This window comes from Hypanus sabinus, chromosome 16, assembly GCF_030144855.1.
Source record: "Hypanus sabinus isolate sHypSab1 chromosome 16, sHypSab1.hap1, whole genome shotgun sequence".
Taxonomy (NCBI): Eukaryota; Metazoa; Chordata; class Chondrichthyes; order Myliobatiformes; family Dasyatidae; genus Hypanus; species Hypanus sabinus.
In genome coordinates this window covers 32,779,291-32,792,630 of record NC_082721.1, presented here as the reverse complement: position 1 = coordinate 32,792,630, position 13,340 = coordinate 32,779,291, and the positions used below count along the sequence as shown (strand labels likewise).

Below are 13,340 nucleotides of genomic sequence, written 5' to 3'. Positions count from 1 at the left end.
ACATTAGAGGCAGCCCTTCATACAAAGAGTGTATTTGGAATTAGCTGGCAGGAATAGTAGTTGAGGCAGGAACATTATCAACATTTAAAAGGCATCTAGATAGGAGAGGTTTAGAAGACTGGGCAAATGCAGGCAGGTGGCACTAGCTCATTGGGCAACAGTGTGGTTGTAGATATCTTCACTCAAGGTATTTCCATTTACCAGGTTACCATTTCTTGCAATTATTTTAACATCTTTTAAAAAATACAGCAGACTGTCAGCACAAAGCTATGTTCTGTTGATATAAATAAATATTACAGATGTGAGGGAATGATGAATTGTCGTGGAGGAAACATTGAAACATTTATCTTCCTACTCTTCCAGTGTTGACAGCTGAGTACTTACTGTTAATTTAAGAAATACAAACTATCAAATGCAATTACACTGTTAATTCATTTGTTTCTAAGATGAACATAGCAACATTCTAAAATACCTTATAAGTTTCAGAAAAGCGTGACCAATAAAAGCAGGTGAGGTTAAAGGGAACAGGGTAAGCAAAGCCTTCTGAGGGTGTATGGCAAATGTAGCAAACATCACCTGGTGAGCCAATTGCTGAACCACTGGGATTTGCAAAATGTCAGATAGTGGATTATCGGAGGTTTACCATACCTATACAAAGAATTGCTAATGAAGAATAAGTTTAATCCAATTCTTCTATTATCAGTGACACTGTTTAAACCTTCTAATTACTGAATTGTTTTGTTTCTCTAGGGTGCAACACCCAAGGATGGTCCAAGTGCAGGCTGTACAATTGTAACTGCGTTGCTTTCTCTGGCAATGGATCAACCTGCAAGGCAAAATTTAGCCATGACTGGTGAAGTGTCATTAACTGGAAAAATCCTGCCTGTTGGTGGAATTAAGGAGAAAACCATTGCTGTAAGTTGCAGTGAAGTTTCTGAAAGCAAAGCTGGAGTTGAAAAGGAATGGCTCAAGAGCCTTATCAAAATTGTAATTGTTTAATTAAAGCACTTAACCTTAAACTAAATAAGAGAATTTAATAATTTTTAAGTTTTTTTTCTGCCAGTTCTGAATTTTACAATTCTGATTTTAGTATTTTCCTAAGAATTTAAAACTCAGGTTTTCTCAAACATTTAAGATAATTTTCTTGATATAGATCAGTGTCTGTAAAGGAATCTAAAAACGTTAATAGTAGTACATTTTAAAACAAGTAGTCCAGAAGTTTGACTGCAACTGAATGGTGTTTTATTTTTTTTTTAGGCAAGACGAGCTGGTGTAAACTGCGTCATTTTACCAATGGAAAACAAAAAGGATTTTTTTGATCTACCGAAGTTTATTACAGAGGGCCTGGAGGTGCATTTTGCTGAACATTACCAGGATGTGTATAATACAGCCTTTCCAAATAAATAAGATTACTGACCACAGAACAAATGATTGAACTGATCACAAGGTATTTCTATAAATTGCCCTTTTGCAGAAAAACAATCAGATGTTATGTGGTCCATAACACCACTGGAAGACTTAAAGCAACAAAGCAAATTGAGTGTGAGGAAAAATGTACTCATTTACTAAAGTATTGTATCATATCTTGGCATTAATAATTTTGTTAAGAAATTATTTTAATAAATGTACTAGAATTATTCAATTTTGATATTATAGAATCCTGGAGCAATTGGAATCAGTAGATTATGAATAAATCCTGTATGATAGCTACATATATTAGGAAAGCTTCATATTATCTCTAGTTTTTACTAAGTTTATGTTTTACACTTGGCACAATTTGATGATTGAGAAAATGTCAACAGGATACTTATCTCCAGAGATGTACAAGTTCTGCTTTGTGTAAGTGAAATCTGGTCTGTGATGACTTCTAGTCAAATTGTTTTTTGATATTCACTGATCATTTGAGTTGAGGTGCCTGGCATCTATGCTCCATGTCCAGATATGAATTGATACATTCAGAATGGTCTATTTTAATTAACTTTTCCGGTTAGTGACAAATGTGCGTTCTGCAATGATGCTGGAATCATAAAATCCCCTCCGCATTTCCCAGTGAATCTGTGCTTGAGAATAAGACACATTGGAACAGTTGTACTGTTTCAGTAACTTGCTTTGCATTCATTAACTTATTTGGGCAACCACACCCTTTGATATTCTATTAGTTAGCCTTTGATTCTCTTCTTCAGTTGAATACAAACTGGATTGATTTTATCAATCGTTACCTGCAACTGCCTCAGCTGTAGTTATAGCTATAATTATGTCAGTTTTATAAAAAGCAAACTGGGATCTGTTTTCAGTCTGGCATCTGAAAATGTATACTCCACTTAAGAGAAGGGAGTATTAGTTGGTAGAATAATTAGTTTCAGCTGCTACCAATACTTTTTTTTATTGTGCTAGGGAACTTGATGCTTCAATTTTAACCAAACAGTTGGGAATATTTTTGTTTTAATAATCAGTTTTTAGTATATTACTCGTCTGTGAAATTACTGATTTATAGATTCCAACTGAAAGTAAGTGAGTTTTGCTGCTGAATCTGATTCAGATTTATTTCTCACACGTGCATCAAAAAAAATTTAAATGTGCTGTTTGTATTAGGAAGCAACACTTATGGGCTGGGGCAGCCTGTAAGCATTGCCACACATTCTGGTGCCAACATTAGCATGTCTGTGATGTTCAACACAACACACAAGCAGCAACAGAACAAAAGGTGTTTTCCCATCCTCACAGGCCTCTAATCCCAGGATAGGCCCCCTCCTGCCTCTCAAACTCGCAGATTAACCCTTCTGTAGGGGTTTCGCTCATGTCTGTCCCAGTTTGTAAGGACATATTCAGCCTTAATAATCAGGTTGGATGGAGCATTGGAGATGTGCCTTTATTTAAATGATCATGGTTACAGCATTGAAGGAAGCTGTTTGCCATGTCAAGGTTCTTGCATTTTCTTTCGGGATAGCTTCCATCTCTATTGAAAGCCTACAATTCGCTATCTCTACTGCCCTTGGAAGTATATGCTAGATCCATTTGCTGTATTTTTTTTCTAAATGTGTATTCCTTTTGACGATCACATTATTTAGTATCATTTAAGTCTTGATACAGCCATTTGTTTTTGTCTGCACGCCATATTAAAGATTCACCACTTGTGGAGTAATTAGTACAAGTTGCAGCTCAAGGAATTTCAGAGTTCAATTCTGGTGCTCTCATAAGTTCTCCCCTTAAATTGGGTGAGTTTCCTCCAGGTGCTCTGGTTTCCTCCCACTGTTTAAAAGACATACCGGCCTGGTTTATAGCACAGGCACGTGCTTTTTCTCTGCTCTACTCTGGGATCATAGCTCAGGCTTTTTCCTTATACTTTTATCATCCCTTCTCAAACTTTTTTTAAACTTTGGGTTATACTTTACCTATCTTAAATCATTTGTCATCTCTTAAGCTGTTCTCCAACTGGGCCTGGCTTGTTTTTCAAAATCAAATCCAATAAAGGTACCATCCATCATATATTAAATGTACTTCACCACAAATGCATTGTGATTCTGATCTAATTGCAAAGTTCCTCTAAAAAGCAGGGTCTCCCAGTGACCACACATTTTAATTCTACATCCCATTCTGCTACATCTATCCATGGCCTCCTCTACTGTCAAGATGAAGCCACACTGAGGTTGGAGGAACACCACCTTATATACCAGCTGGGTAGCCTTCAACCTGATGGCACAAACATTGACTTCTCTAACTTCTGTTAATTCCCCTCCTCACCCCATCCCTGACATTTAGTTGTTTTTTCTCTCTCTGCCCATTCTCCATCTCCCTCTGGTGCTCCCCTCCCCTTTTCTTTCTCTCTAGGCCTCCCATCCCATGATCCTTTCCCTTCTCCAGCTGTGTATCACTTTAGCCAATCACCTTTCCAGCTCTTAGCTTCATCCCACCCCTTCTGGTCTTCTGCTATCGTTTCACATTTCCCCCTCCCCCACTACTTTCAAATCTCTTACTATCTTTCCTTTCAGTTAGTCCTGACGAAGGGTCTCGGCCCAAAACGTCGACAGCACTTCTCCCTATAGATGCTGCCTGGCCTGCTGTGTTTCAGCAGTATTTTGTGTGTGTTGTTTGAATTTCCAGCATCTGCAGATTTCCTCGTGTTTGCTCTTTAGGTTCTCTAATCAGTGTCTTCCATTTCTTTCCTGAAACCCATGCTGCCAAGATCTTTTAATTTATATTACATTATAGTTGCAGCTCAAATTGTTTAAGTTCCAGTGTTTAGACTTTGAAAATATCTTAACTTTCCCTATATTCTCTTAGGCTATTCCTGGCTGAAGATTGGCTCAGGTGTTTTCCCCTCTCCATCTTTTTTAGCAATTATTTTTCCCCAATGCTATCTCGTTAGTGTACCATCCCTCGTAGGCCCTAATCCCAGAACTGACACACAAACTTGACTGACCTTTATGGTTTGCCCAAGTTACTCCAAGTGCCCCAGGATACAGTCGTTCTGTACTATTTTTCAAGCTATGCAGTTTTTCTACACTTCCCTCCTCTTTATACTTAGCACACGACTAGTGTCACTATTATTAAATATAAAGAATAGGTAACAGAAATTCAATTTTGGAATTGCATGGTGAGCTTGCACAGACCAAACTAAATTGCCTCATAAGGAAATATGAAATAAGGCTTTAAACTAAATACCATAAATGGTTCCACAAAAGCAGTCTTCATTGTAAATGTAAACCAGGTGTTCATGTGTCAACATTAAAAATGAATTTTATTGGTAGCAACTTAGTACAGATCAATCTTTCTTTGCTGCTGCTTTTCTCATTGCTGCCAATACATTGCTGAGTTCTTCTCTCTTCCTCTTGGCCCGAATATGGGTTCCAACCTGGAAGAAATGTAAACAGATTTAGAGAAACTTTTACAAAGCAATTGTGAACAAAAGCTCATTTTTGTCAGGTCCTCTAATATATTAAGTTGATAACACAACTTATTTTTGTTAGAATGGTGCTTCTGCAGTTTAAATTATTTTTTGGTTTCAATACTGCCAGCATTACAATTAAATTAATTGTGTATATTGGGCAGCATCTTTTAATCCATAGACTCTCAACTTGTGCAGTTCCCTTATGGTAAGGTTCCCAACCTGTTTACTGCTGTAGTCCCCAAGTTGGGAACTTTTGCCTTCCATTGTGTTAGAGTGCTGCTCCACAAGTAACACACTCACTCAAATTACCCATATCTCAGGATGTACCTGGCATACAGCACTAAAATAATCTCCAGCCATATCAATTAACTATTATTGGGAAACTTCCTGCTGTATTAATTTAATATGGATGATGCAGCATAAAACAAGACATCTCCAAACCTGATATTTTTCTAATGAACCAACAATCAGAATGGATACACAGTGCCTTAAACTATTTCACATTTTACTGTATCATTTTTCTAAATTAAAAATATACTGAGCTGATCTACAAAAACATTGTGCATCATGTCAAATCAAAAGAAACATTCTAAAACCTGTCAATTCACTAAAAATTAAAAACCAAAATTGTGGAGCTGTATTCATCTGCTTTAATTACTAGCCAACTTCCCTCAGGTGCAATAAAATTTGGACTTATTCTTGTAAATTCATTGAAAACAATTACCCACTTCTCTCTAAGGCCCAATTAGATTTTCAACAGACCAAACCAAAATGACAACAAAAGAGCATTCAAGACAAGTCAGGGAAGTGATAATAGAGGACCACAAATCTGGGGAAGGTGACAAGACCATCTTGAAGGCAATGAACCTAACTTGGAGCTCAGTGCAGTTCACTGCAAAACCAGAACCTCATGGTCTAGGTCAGGCTGACCCTCTAAACTTGGGTCACTGGAGAAGATTGGTACTGGCACAGAGTCTACTGTGACACCAAGAGTCACTCTTGAGTTGTATAAGTCAGTGGCGGCAACTGGAGCCACTGTTCATGGCCCCACAATCTCCCAGGTCTTGCACCAGAAGGGGATTTATGTAAGAATGGCAAGGAAGCAGCCCTGGTAAAAAGAAACATACCCTTGCCCATATTAACTTTGCAAAGCATCACTCAGAAGATACCGTAAAGATGTGGTTATATGGAGACTAAAGTGGAACTTTTTGGCCTTAACACTAGGTGTATGTGTGGTGTAAATCTAATACTGTGCATTAACCAAGTAACACCATCCCTACTTGCTTAGGAGGTAGCTCATGCTATAGGGATGCTTTTCAGCAGCAGGGACCGGAAATCTAGTCAGGATTGATGGAAAGATGAATGCTGCTAAATACATAGAGTTCCTGGATAAGTACCTGCTAGCCCTGCCAGAAAGCTTAAACTGGGGAGGAAGTTCATCTTTCAGCAGGACAATGAACCAAAGCATACTGCCAGAGCAACCATGGAGCAGCTTTAAATAAAGAAAACTGATGTCCTTGAGTGCCCCAGTCAAGAGTCCTGACCTTAATTTGATCGAATATCTCTGGCAAGACCTCATGATCAGTGTCCACTGCTGTTACCCAACTGAGCAATTCTTCAAAGAGGAATGGGCAAAATCTTCCTCTATCCCATTGTGCAAAGCGAATAGAGACTTACCCAAAAAGACTGTTAGCTGTATTACTTACAAGAGGTGGCTCAACTAAGTATTGAGCAAAAGGGGATGAATACTTGCTGACATTTGGTTTTTGAACTTTTAGTTTTTTTATGCATTAGAAGTTTTTTTGGGGGGGGTTCTACTGAGAAAAATCCTCAAACATGTTAATATACATTATCAAGTTAACTTGTTATTTTTCAAAACAACCAGAATAAAAACTTAATATATTTAAGATATGAAAACATGTTGACCATATTGTTGCTTACCCTCTTTTTAATGAATTTGAGTGCACGCTTATCTTTAGAGACCTTCAGCAATTCCATTGCACGTTTCTCGTAAGGGGCAAAGCCACAGACCTCACGGATTAGATCTCTGACAAACTTGGTATGCTTGGTCAGGCGCTTTTGAAAAAAAATAACAGAACTCAAATTCCATTCCAAACCCACTTGTTACCATTGCTTTTAGTGGATAAATAATGCTGATAAACAATTTTCTAAAATCATATTTTACTTTAGCTTTTATGAAAGGAAAACCACACTTAAAGAATTTATTACAGTTTACTGGGAAAGTAACCAACAGAGCAGATAAAAGGGAAACCACTAAACTGGACTTGGATCTATTAAACCCATTTAAATATTCCTCAAAACGTTGCTGAATAATTCATGGTGAGAACAACAGATTAGCATGAATAGACAGTTAATTAATATGAAAAACAGGGACAGATTTTATTTCAAGTTAGCAAACTTCAGAAATCAGAGCCGGTGCTTCAGCTATTTATACTTAATGTTTGTTGTGATATAGGAATAAATTTAATGTACTCAAGTTAGATGATGCTAAGTGGTAAAGTTTGAGGGTAAAAATCTGAAAAAGGAGTAAGCAGAGGACAAATAAAGGGCAGTTTCAAGTTGGGAAACATGAAATTATCTATTGTGCCAGTTAGATAAGACTGTATGAAAATGTAAATTATTAGCTGTCAGGGAGATATAAAATGTTTCCAATAGAACAAAATGCTGGAATTCAAGTACTGCAGTAAACAAAATGTAATGTTGACCCTTGTTAAAAGGTTACAGGAATTAAAGAATTCCTACAACCATGCAGGTATTTGGCAAATATAACTCAAGTATTCTGCACAGATTTAATCTTCAAGGGAATATACTTGTTTTAGGCAAAGATTCACCATGTTGATTATTGGGATGAGGGTTTGATAGAATGGACTTAAACTTATCACCCTCTTAAACAAGAGTACTCTAATTTTTGTCTGATCAGATAAAAGCTGTGAGGTTACCTTCACTGGAGTTTAGACTTGAGGAACAGGTCTCTTAACACAGGTGAGGAATTTTTGAGTGGTAAATCTTTGAAATCCAACACCCAAAAGACCTGTAGTTGAGTCATCGGTTAGATTTTGCTTTTAGCCTATCTGCTCCCCAAACCTGCCAGCCACACTAAACTGGTACAGATGCACAAGTGGAATCTCATTGGACCTCGTATCCTGAAGGCATGAGGCCTGGCACAAGGCCAGAGACAAATCTCGTGCAGTACAGTACCAGGACCCTATCTCCAGAGCATCACAGACAAAATACAAGCTGAGGCAAGGTTCTGACTTCAGTCAAAGCTGTACAAGAACTAAAGCTTACAAATATCTGACAATTTTTCCAGAGTGGCATTTTTCCCACATGACCACAGCCAGCAGGATTTAGCCAATTAGTATATTCAAAACTGAGAGATTGTGGAGAACAGACAGAATGGGAATCAAAGTTAAAACAATCTCAAAAGCCATACAGCCTATTTCTGCTATTCCTTATATTATTGTAAACCAGAATAAACTAAAAACAGAAGACGTGAACCAGAACCATTAATCTCATCTTCCCTCATTAAATTGTGGTGCTGAGTTAATTGGAGGATGAAGACAGTCAAACTCCGTTGCACAAAGTTAAGCCAATACGAATAAGTAAACACAAGACACCGAGGAGACATGGGCCATTCAACTCTTTGTGCTTTGCCCTGCTATCATATAACATGACTGACATTTTATCTCAGTCCTACTTTCCTGTATTAACCGTAAATTCACTACTCTCTACACTAGTGGTTACCAACCTTTTTAAGCACAAGATCCCCTACCTCGGCCTTAGTGAAGGCAAGATTGACCCCAGATCAATTAGTTTCATGCATGCGCACTGGGGCAGAAAAGACCGGAAGCAAAACCCCACAACCCGGAAGTGGAAATAATATATGAACACCAGGAGTACCCACCGTGTTTTGCACCACGGACTGGTTTAGTATTGACAATATTCTTGCGGACCAGCTAACCGGGGGGGGGGGGGGGGGGGGGTAAACACAATGGGAATACAGCGATACTCGAAGCAGGTTCTTTATGTCCAGTCTGTTCTGCAATTTAGTTTTAGCAGCTCTCGGCACTTAGCTTCTGTCTCACGCTGCTCGTGTTTTCCACTGAAAAAACTCAACGGGTTTGTCTTTAAGTGCAGGGTGCTTGGACTCAAGGTACCGAAGCAGTTTTGAGGGTTTCATTGCCTCATTAGACAGCCTCTGGGCCCAAACTCCAGCCTCCTGCCACCGCCAGGCGCCTTGGCCAGGTGTGGCTGGACATGAGAGGACAAGGGAAGGGCCGGAGGTCCCCATGATGTCTGGAGAGCACGACCGACCAAGTGAGGAGTGCAACAGAGCTCATGCCTCCCCCCCCCACCCCCGTAGGACCTATCGGCCGACAAAAGTTTGCTTCAGTAGATCGCAGCGAGGTAGCTGCTCTGATACTTACGAAACGCTGAGCCCGAATTAGGTTGTCTGCGAATATTTTAGCACCCGGTTCCCCGCGAACATTCCGTGTGCGAAACAGGATTAGAGGCGGCACCCATCTGTCCGCGCTCCAGGTCAATAACAACGGCACATCCTGCCGGCCACCCGAGGCCAACCAGTGATCCCTGGCACGAGGGTATCACTGCGTTTAGGCGACTGATGACCTCGCGTGCGTTCAAGTTCAACAGTCGGCATAACAGAATGAGGAAAGGTGCAGCTGACTCATATTGTTGGGGACCATTGAAGTATACTGTGTAGTGCAGGGGAACTACACGTAGGCGCACTGGGCAGAAAGAACAGAACTAAATCCCCACAACCCGGAAACAATCTCTCAACAGTATTTGTGTATTTTCTTTCTTTTTTTCAGGATCTACTGGGAAAGTCTCAAAGATCGACTAGTTGATCGCAATCGACGGGTTGGCAACTACTACTCTACACTCTCTGATTTTAAAAAATCCCAGCTTCATCTTAAAAGGCCCACTCCTTACTTTGAGACTGGTGCATCCTGTCAATTCCAGTAAGATTGCGATAGGCAAGGATGAATTGTGATGACAATCACTGTAATATTTCTCCAATATATTACAACTCCTCACCACCTTAAAATTAAGTTTCCTAAATCCGTGCAGAACAGGATCTTTTCAGAAAACTACTATGCTATTTTCAGGGATTGCTGATTGGAGGGGAGAATTGAGAATGCCAAACCTGGAAAATAAATTAAGGCATTAAAATTAAAGATGCAGCTCCTGTTAACAACTCACCCCTCGTCTGCGGCTTTGCCTTGGGCTGGTCTCATTCTTGGTGACAGGGTGACCTTTGTGCAGGCCAACTGCCATAGGATACCTGATTGCCATTTCTATATAGAAGCAGGGAAACAAATATCCAATAGTCATTCAAATCAAAGTGAATGCAAAAATACAGCAAATTTGTACATCAAATTTGGTGACACTTTAGCTGAGTGCTGTCAATTTCAGGAATGGAAATTGGATGAATTGGAAATTCATGAGTTCAAGTCCCTCAGTGCAGTATCTTACATGTTTTTGCTCTAAAGGGGAAAAATTTAATTCTCCATGTTATTCCCCAATCTCTGGAATTATACCAGTAAATATTCAATGCAAACTCTCCAATTAAATATGACCCACCTAGTGATTAAATCTAAGATTTATAATCACCAAGTATCTTCCTTCTTGCACCTATTTTAAAATGATACCTAGTTTTTCCTCGCATCAAACTGTTCTACATCATCCATTCTGTGACTGTCCCACATATATAAACTTGACCACAGGATATGCATATTACTAACAAGGACAGCATTTATTGTTCATCCTTAACAGGCCTTGAACTAAATAATTCAGACTTTCAGGGCAGTAACGATTGAACTTTTCAGTGGGTTCAGAGTCAGACGTGCCATAGTTTCAGTCAGCTGTGTTGAATTTGAATGCCCAGTTACTGTGATGGGATTTAAATTCTGGTATCTCAATGCTGATAACATCATCATTGTACAACAGAATCCATGATTGAGGCCATTCAGCCCACTGAGTACTTGCTAACCAATTCTTAGTGAAAGAAAAATCACTTCAGCCCCATCACCCACAATTCCAGAAACCTTTTACTCCTTGGTGACCCTTTCCCCCAACTCCCATTAATCCAACTACTTTCAAGTGTTTTCTACATTTTAAATTTTCAATGCATTTATAGTTTTTGTTATTTCCCCTACTAATTCCAAATGCACATATATTCAGTGCATTTTAAAAATCATGTATGACTTTAACTATAAAGTTCTGTTGTTGGCCTAGAGAGCAAGAGGATTCCATCTCAGAGGTAACTGATTTGGCCGTACTAGCCATGTATTTTGTACTATACAAGTTAAGTTTGTTCACCATGATTTTCAACTTAACTCTCCAACACAGAAACATAGATTCAAATAGGAAACTTACAACAAGTAGTACCGTTTGGCCCAAATATGTCTGAGTTAATGCAACTACCCAGTTTAGACCCAGTTCCTGCACCTTTGTAACCCATCTTTCCAAGTAACCACATAATTCCTTAAAATTCATGGATTGAGCATTAAGCCCATCAATTACGACATAATAGATGTTTCCAGGTTTTAAAGATCTCACCTTCCTTTTAATCACCCGTCAATGATTCAAAACTCGAAGGAATAATCATTCTACATCTGCCACAATGCCAAAAAATCTCTTACTTTGTAAATAAATAAGAAGTTCTAACATTGAGACATTTATAATAGTCTAACTATAACTTTCTTATAGTTACTCATTGTATTCCCCCCCCCCCCCCCGTGTATCTGGCATTATTAAAATTATAGAAAACCACTTCAATTTTCAATAAGGTCTTAAGGAGGTAACATCATTTAAACATCAACATCTTAAGGAGATGTTACCAATAAGTGAGAGGTCTTTTTGATCGACTAGTGTCTTGGAACTAGCAGCAAGTCTCAGGGTAACAAGTTAGCTACTAAGGAAAGTAGCTGAGGAAATCTTAAGTATAATCATAGCTTCACGTTACAACTAGGATCAAATACAACTCAAAATACCGCAGCTTTCAAATCTGCCTATAGAAGTGTGGAAAAGTTAGTGCCAATGTTTCAGATCACATGAGCCTTTGGAAAGACTCAATGAAAAACATTCAGTGACACTTGGAAATTTCACCCACTGCTTGGTAGCGTTCTGGCGAGACTCCAGGACATGAAGTTCTACTCCAGGCACACCTGCAAATCTAGCCATACCACTGAGTCAGTACAAAGCATGCTAGAGGCTCAAAAGGTACTATTTTATGAACAAAATTAAACAACTGATGAATGAATTGATTACAAAGAATCTCAAGGAATTGGTATAAAGTTTCCCAACAAACACCAAGCAACATCTCTAAAATTGCCATCACATCTGTAAAAACCTGTTCAATACAAATTGGCTGCCTCAGTTGCAATTTTAGTAAACTACACTCATATAGTTTTGCTGTACAGCTCGTTGTGAAACATCTTAAATATTGTACTACACAGGCGTTTCATGGGAGAAATCCTATATTGATATGGAAAGGGCCTGTATTTCCAAAGTTCCTTTCTCAACACCCCAAACACCTAACAAATTACATACTTATGAGATGTCATTACTGTAGGATACGCTTAGGTTACCAACACCTCTTCAATACGTTCTTATTCCAGAGATCAACGAGAAAATTGAGGTTCAATCACATCTTCAGGGCATCATAAACTCAACAGCTTTATTTGTCACTCCTGAATACGGCCACCGCTGAAATGTTGGAAACGTTACCCCATTTGTGCACAGCAAATCTTCCTTACGCAACACCAATTTGTTAGTGATATTAGATAGGGACAAAAAGATCGGTAGGCCACGGGAATAAAGCCTTCAAAACAGAGTAAAAGAACCTCCCATTAGATATCTAGCTCCGAGGTGAGGCCAAAACTCCCTGTATTATCAGCAGAGCCGGACCTACCACGCTGCTCAAATCTTCAAACCACCTGACCAACGTTTAGCAGATGGTCCGATATAAAATCGCGAAAGCACAAATCGGGAAAATCGAAGGAAAAGAGTAATACCGACATCGCAACCCCTTCGCCGAGCGGAGACGGTTCTCCAGCCGGACACCCCCCGAGTCCGAATCCCCAACTTAATTCACAAATAACGATGCACAAACATACAATACCCTGTCCAAACATCACATATAACGCTACCCTTTCCATCCCCACCTAGTAAGAGTCACCCAGCCGCAGGATGGTTCGGATAACAACCCGGTTTTAAATTCCGCCCTTCTTTCACTTACTTGACGGTTATGGCGGCCAGGCCGGAAGGACTGGGCGGGCGCGGAATGCTGGGATTGCAGGGCCTCCGGCCCGCTGCCACGGCGACCATGTGAAGGGAAACCGGCCGCAAGGGGCTCGTGTTGTCGCCGTGTGGCTTCAGGAAAATGTTCTTCCTTTAGCGGAAAAAA

General features: G+C 39.4%; 2 protein-coding genes across 4 annotated transcripts in view; one reads left to right on the top strand and one right to left on the bottom strand.

The window, feature by feature from the left end:
• Positions 1 to 3,972, top strand: part of lonp1 (lon peptidase 1, mitochondrial) — a 47,395-nt gene extending 43,423 nt beyond the window's left edge. For both annotated transcript variants that reach the window (XM_059991515.1, XM_059991516.1), the window contains exons 17-18: positions 751 to 915; positions 1,258 to 3,972. In XM_059991515.1, coding sequence (XP_059847498.1) covers positions 751 to 915; positions 1,258 to 1,407 — 315 coding nt within the window. In that variant the 3' untranslated portion in view covers positions 1,408 to 3,972. The remainder of the gene's footprint in view (positions 1 to 750; positions 916 to 1,257) is intronic.
• Positions 3,973 to 4,719: 747 nt separating this feature from the next.
• On the bottom strand, positions 4,720 to 13,310 carry rpl36 (ribosomal protein L36). 2 transcript variants are annotated; one of them, XM_059991517.1, is made up of 4 exons: positions 13,173 to 13,310; positions 10,133 to 10,227; positions 6,830 to 6,964; positions 4,720 to 4,852 (listed from the first exon to the last, which is right to left on the bottom strand). In XM_059991517.1, the coding sequence occupies exons 2-4, from the start codon at positions 10,223 to 10,225 to the stop codon at positions 4,763 to 4,765; spliced, it is 318 nt and encodes a 105-aa protein (XP_059847500.1). In that variant the 5' UTR covers positions 10,226 to 10,227; positions 13,173 to 13,310; the 3' UTR covers positions 4,720 to 4,762. The 2 variants fall into 2 exon arrangements, with proteins under 2 accessions (XP_059847500.1, XP_059847501.1); XM_059991518.1 differs by having other exon boundaries at positions 13,099 to 13,188.
• Between the last annotated feature and the right edge of the window lie 30 nt (positions 13,311 to 13,340).

What these genes read in the sequence shown, in the direction of transcription:
- rpl36 (XM_059991517.1), bottom strand. Translation starts at nt 10,225, where the DNA reads ATGGCAATCAGGTATCCTATGGCAGTTGGCCTGCACAAAGGTCACCCT. An exon ending in GGCAAAGCCGCAGACGAGGG is followed by an intron (nt 6,965 to 10,132) that starts GTGAGTTGTTAA and finishes TTTTTTCAAAAG; the next exon opens with CGCCTGACCAAGCATACCAA. An exon ending in TCAAATTCATTAAAAAGAGG is followed by an intron (nt 4,853 to 6,829) that starts GTAAGCAACAAT and finishes CATTTCTTCCAG; the next exon opens with GTTGGAACCCATATTCGGGC.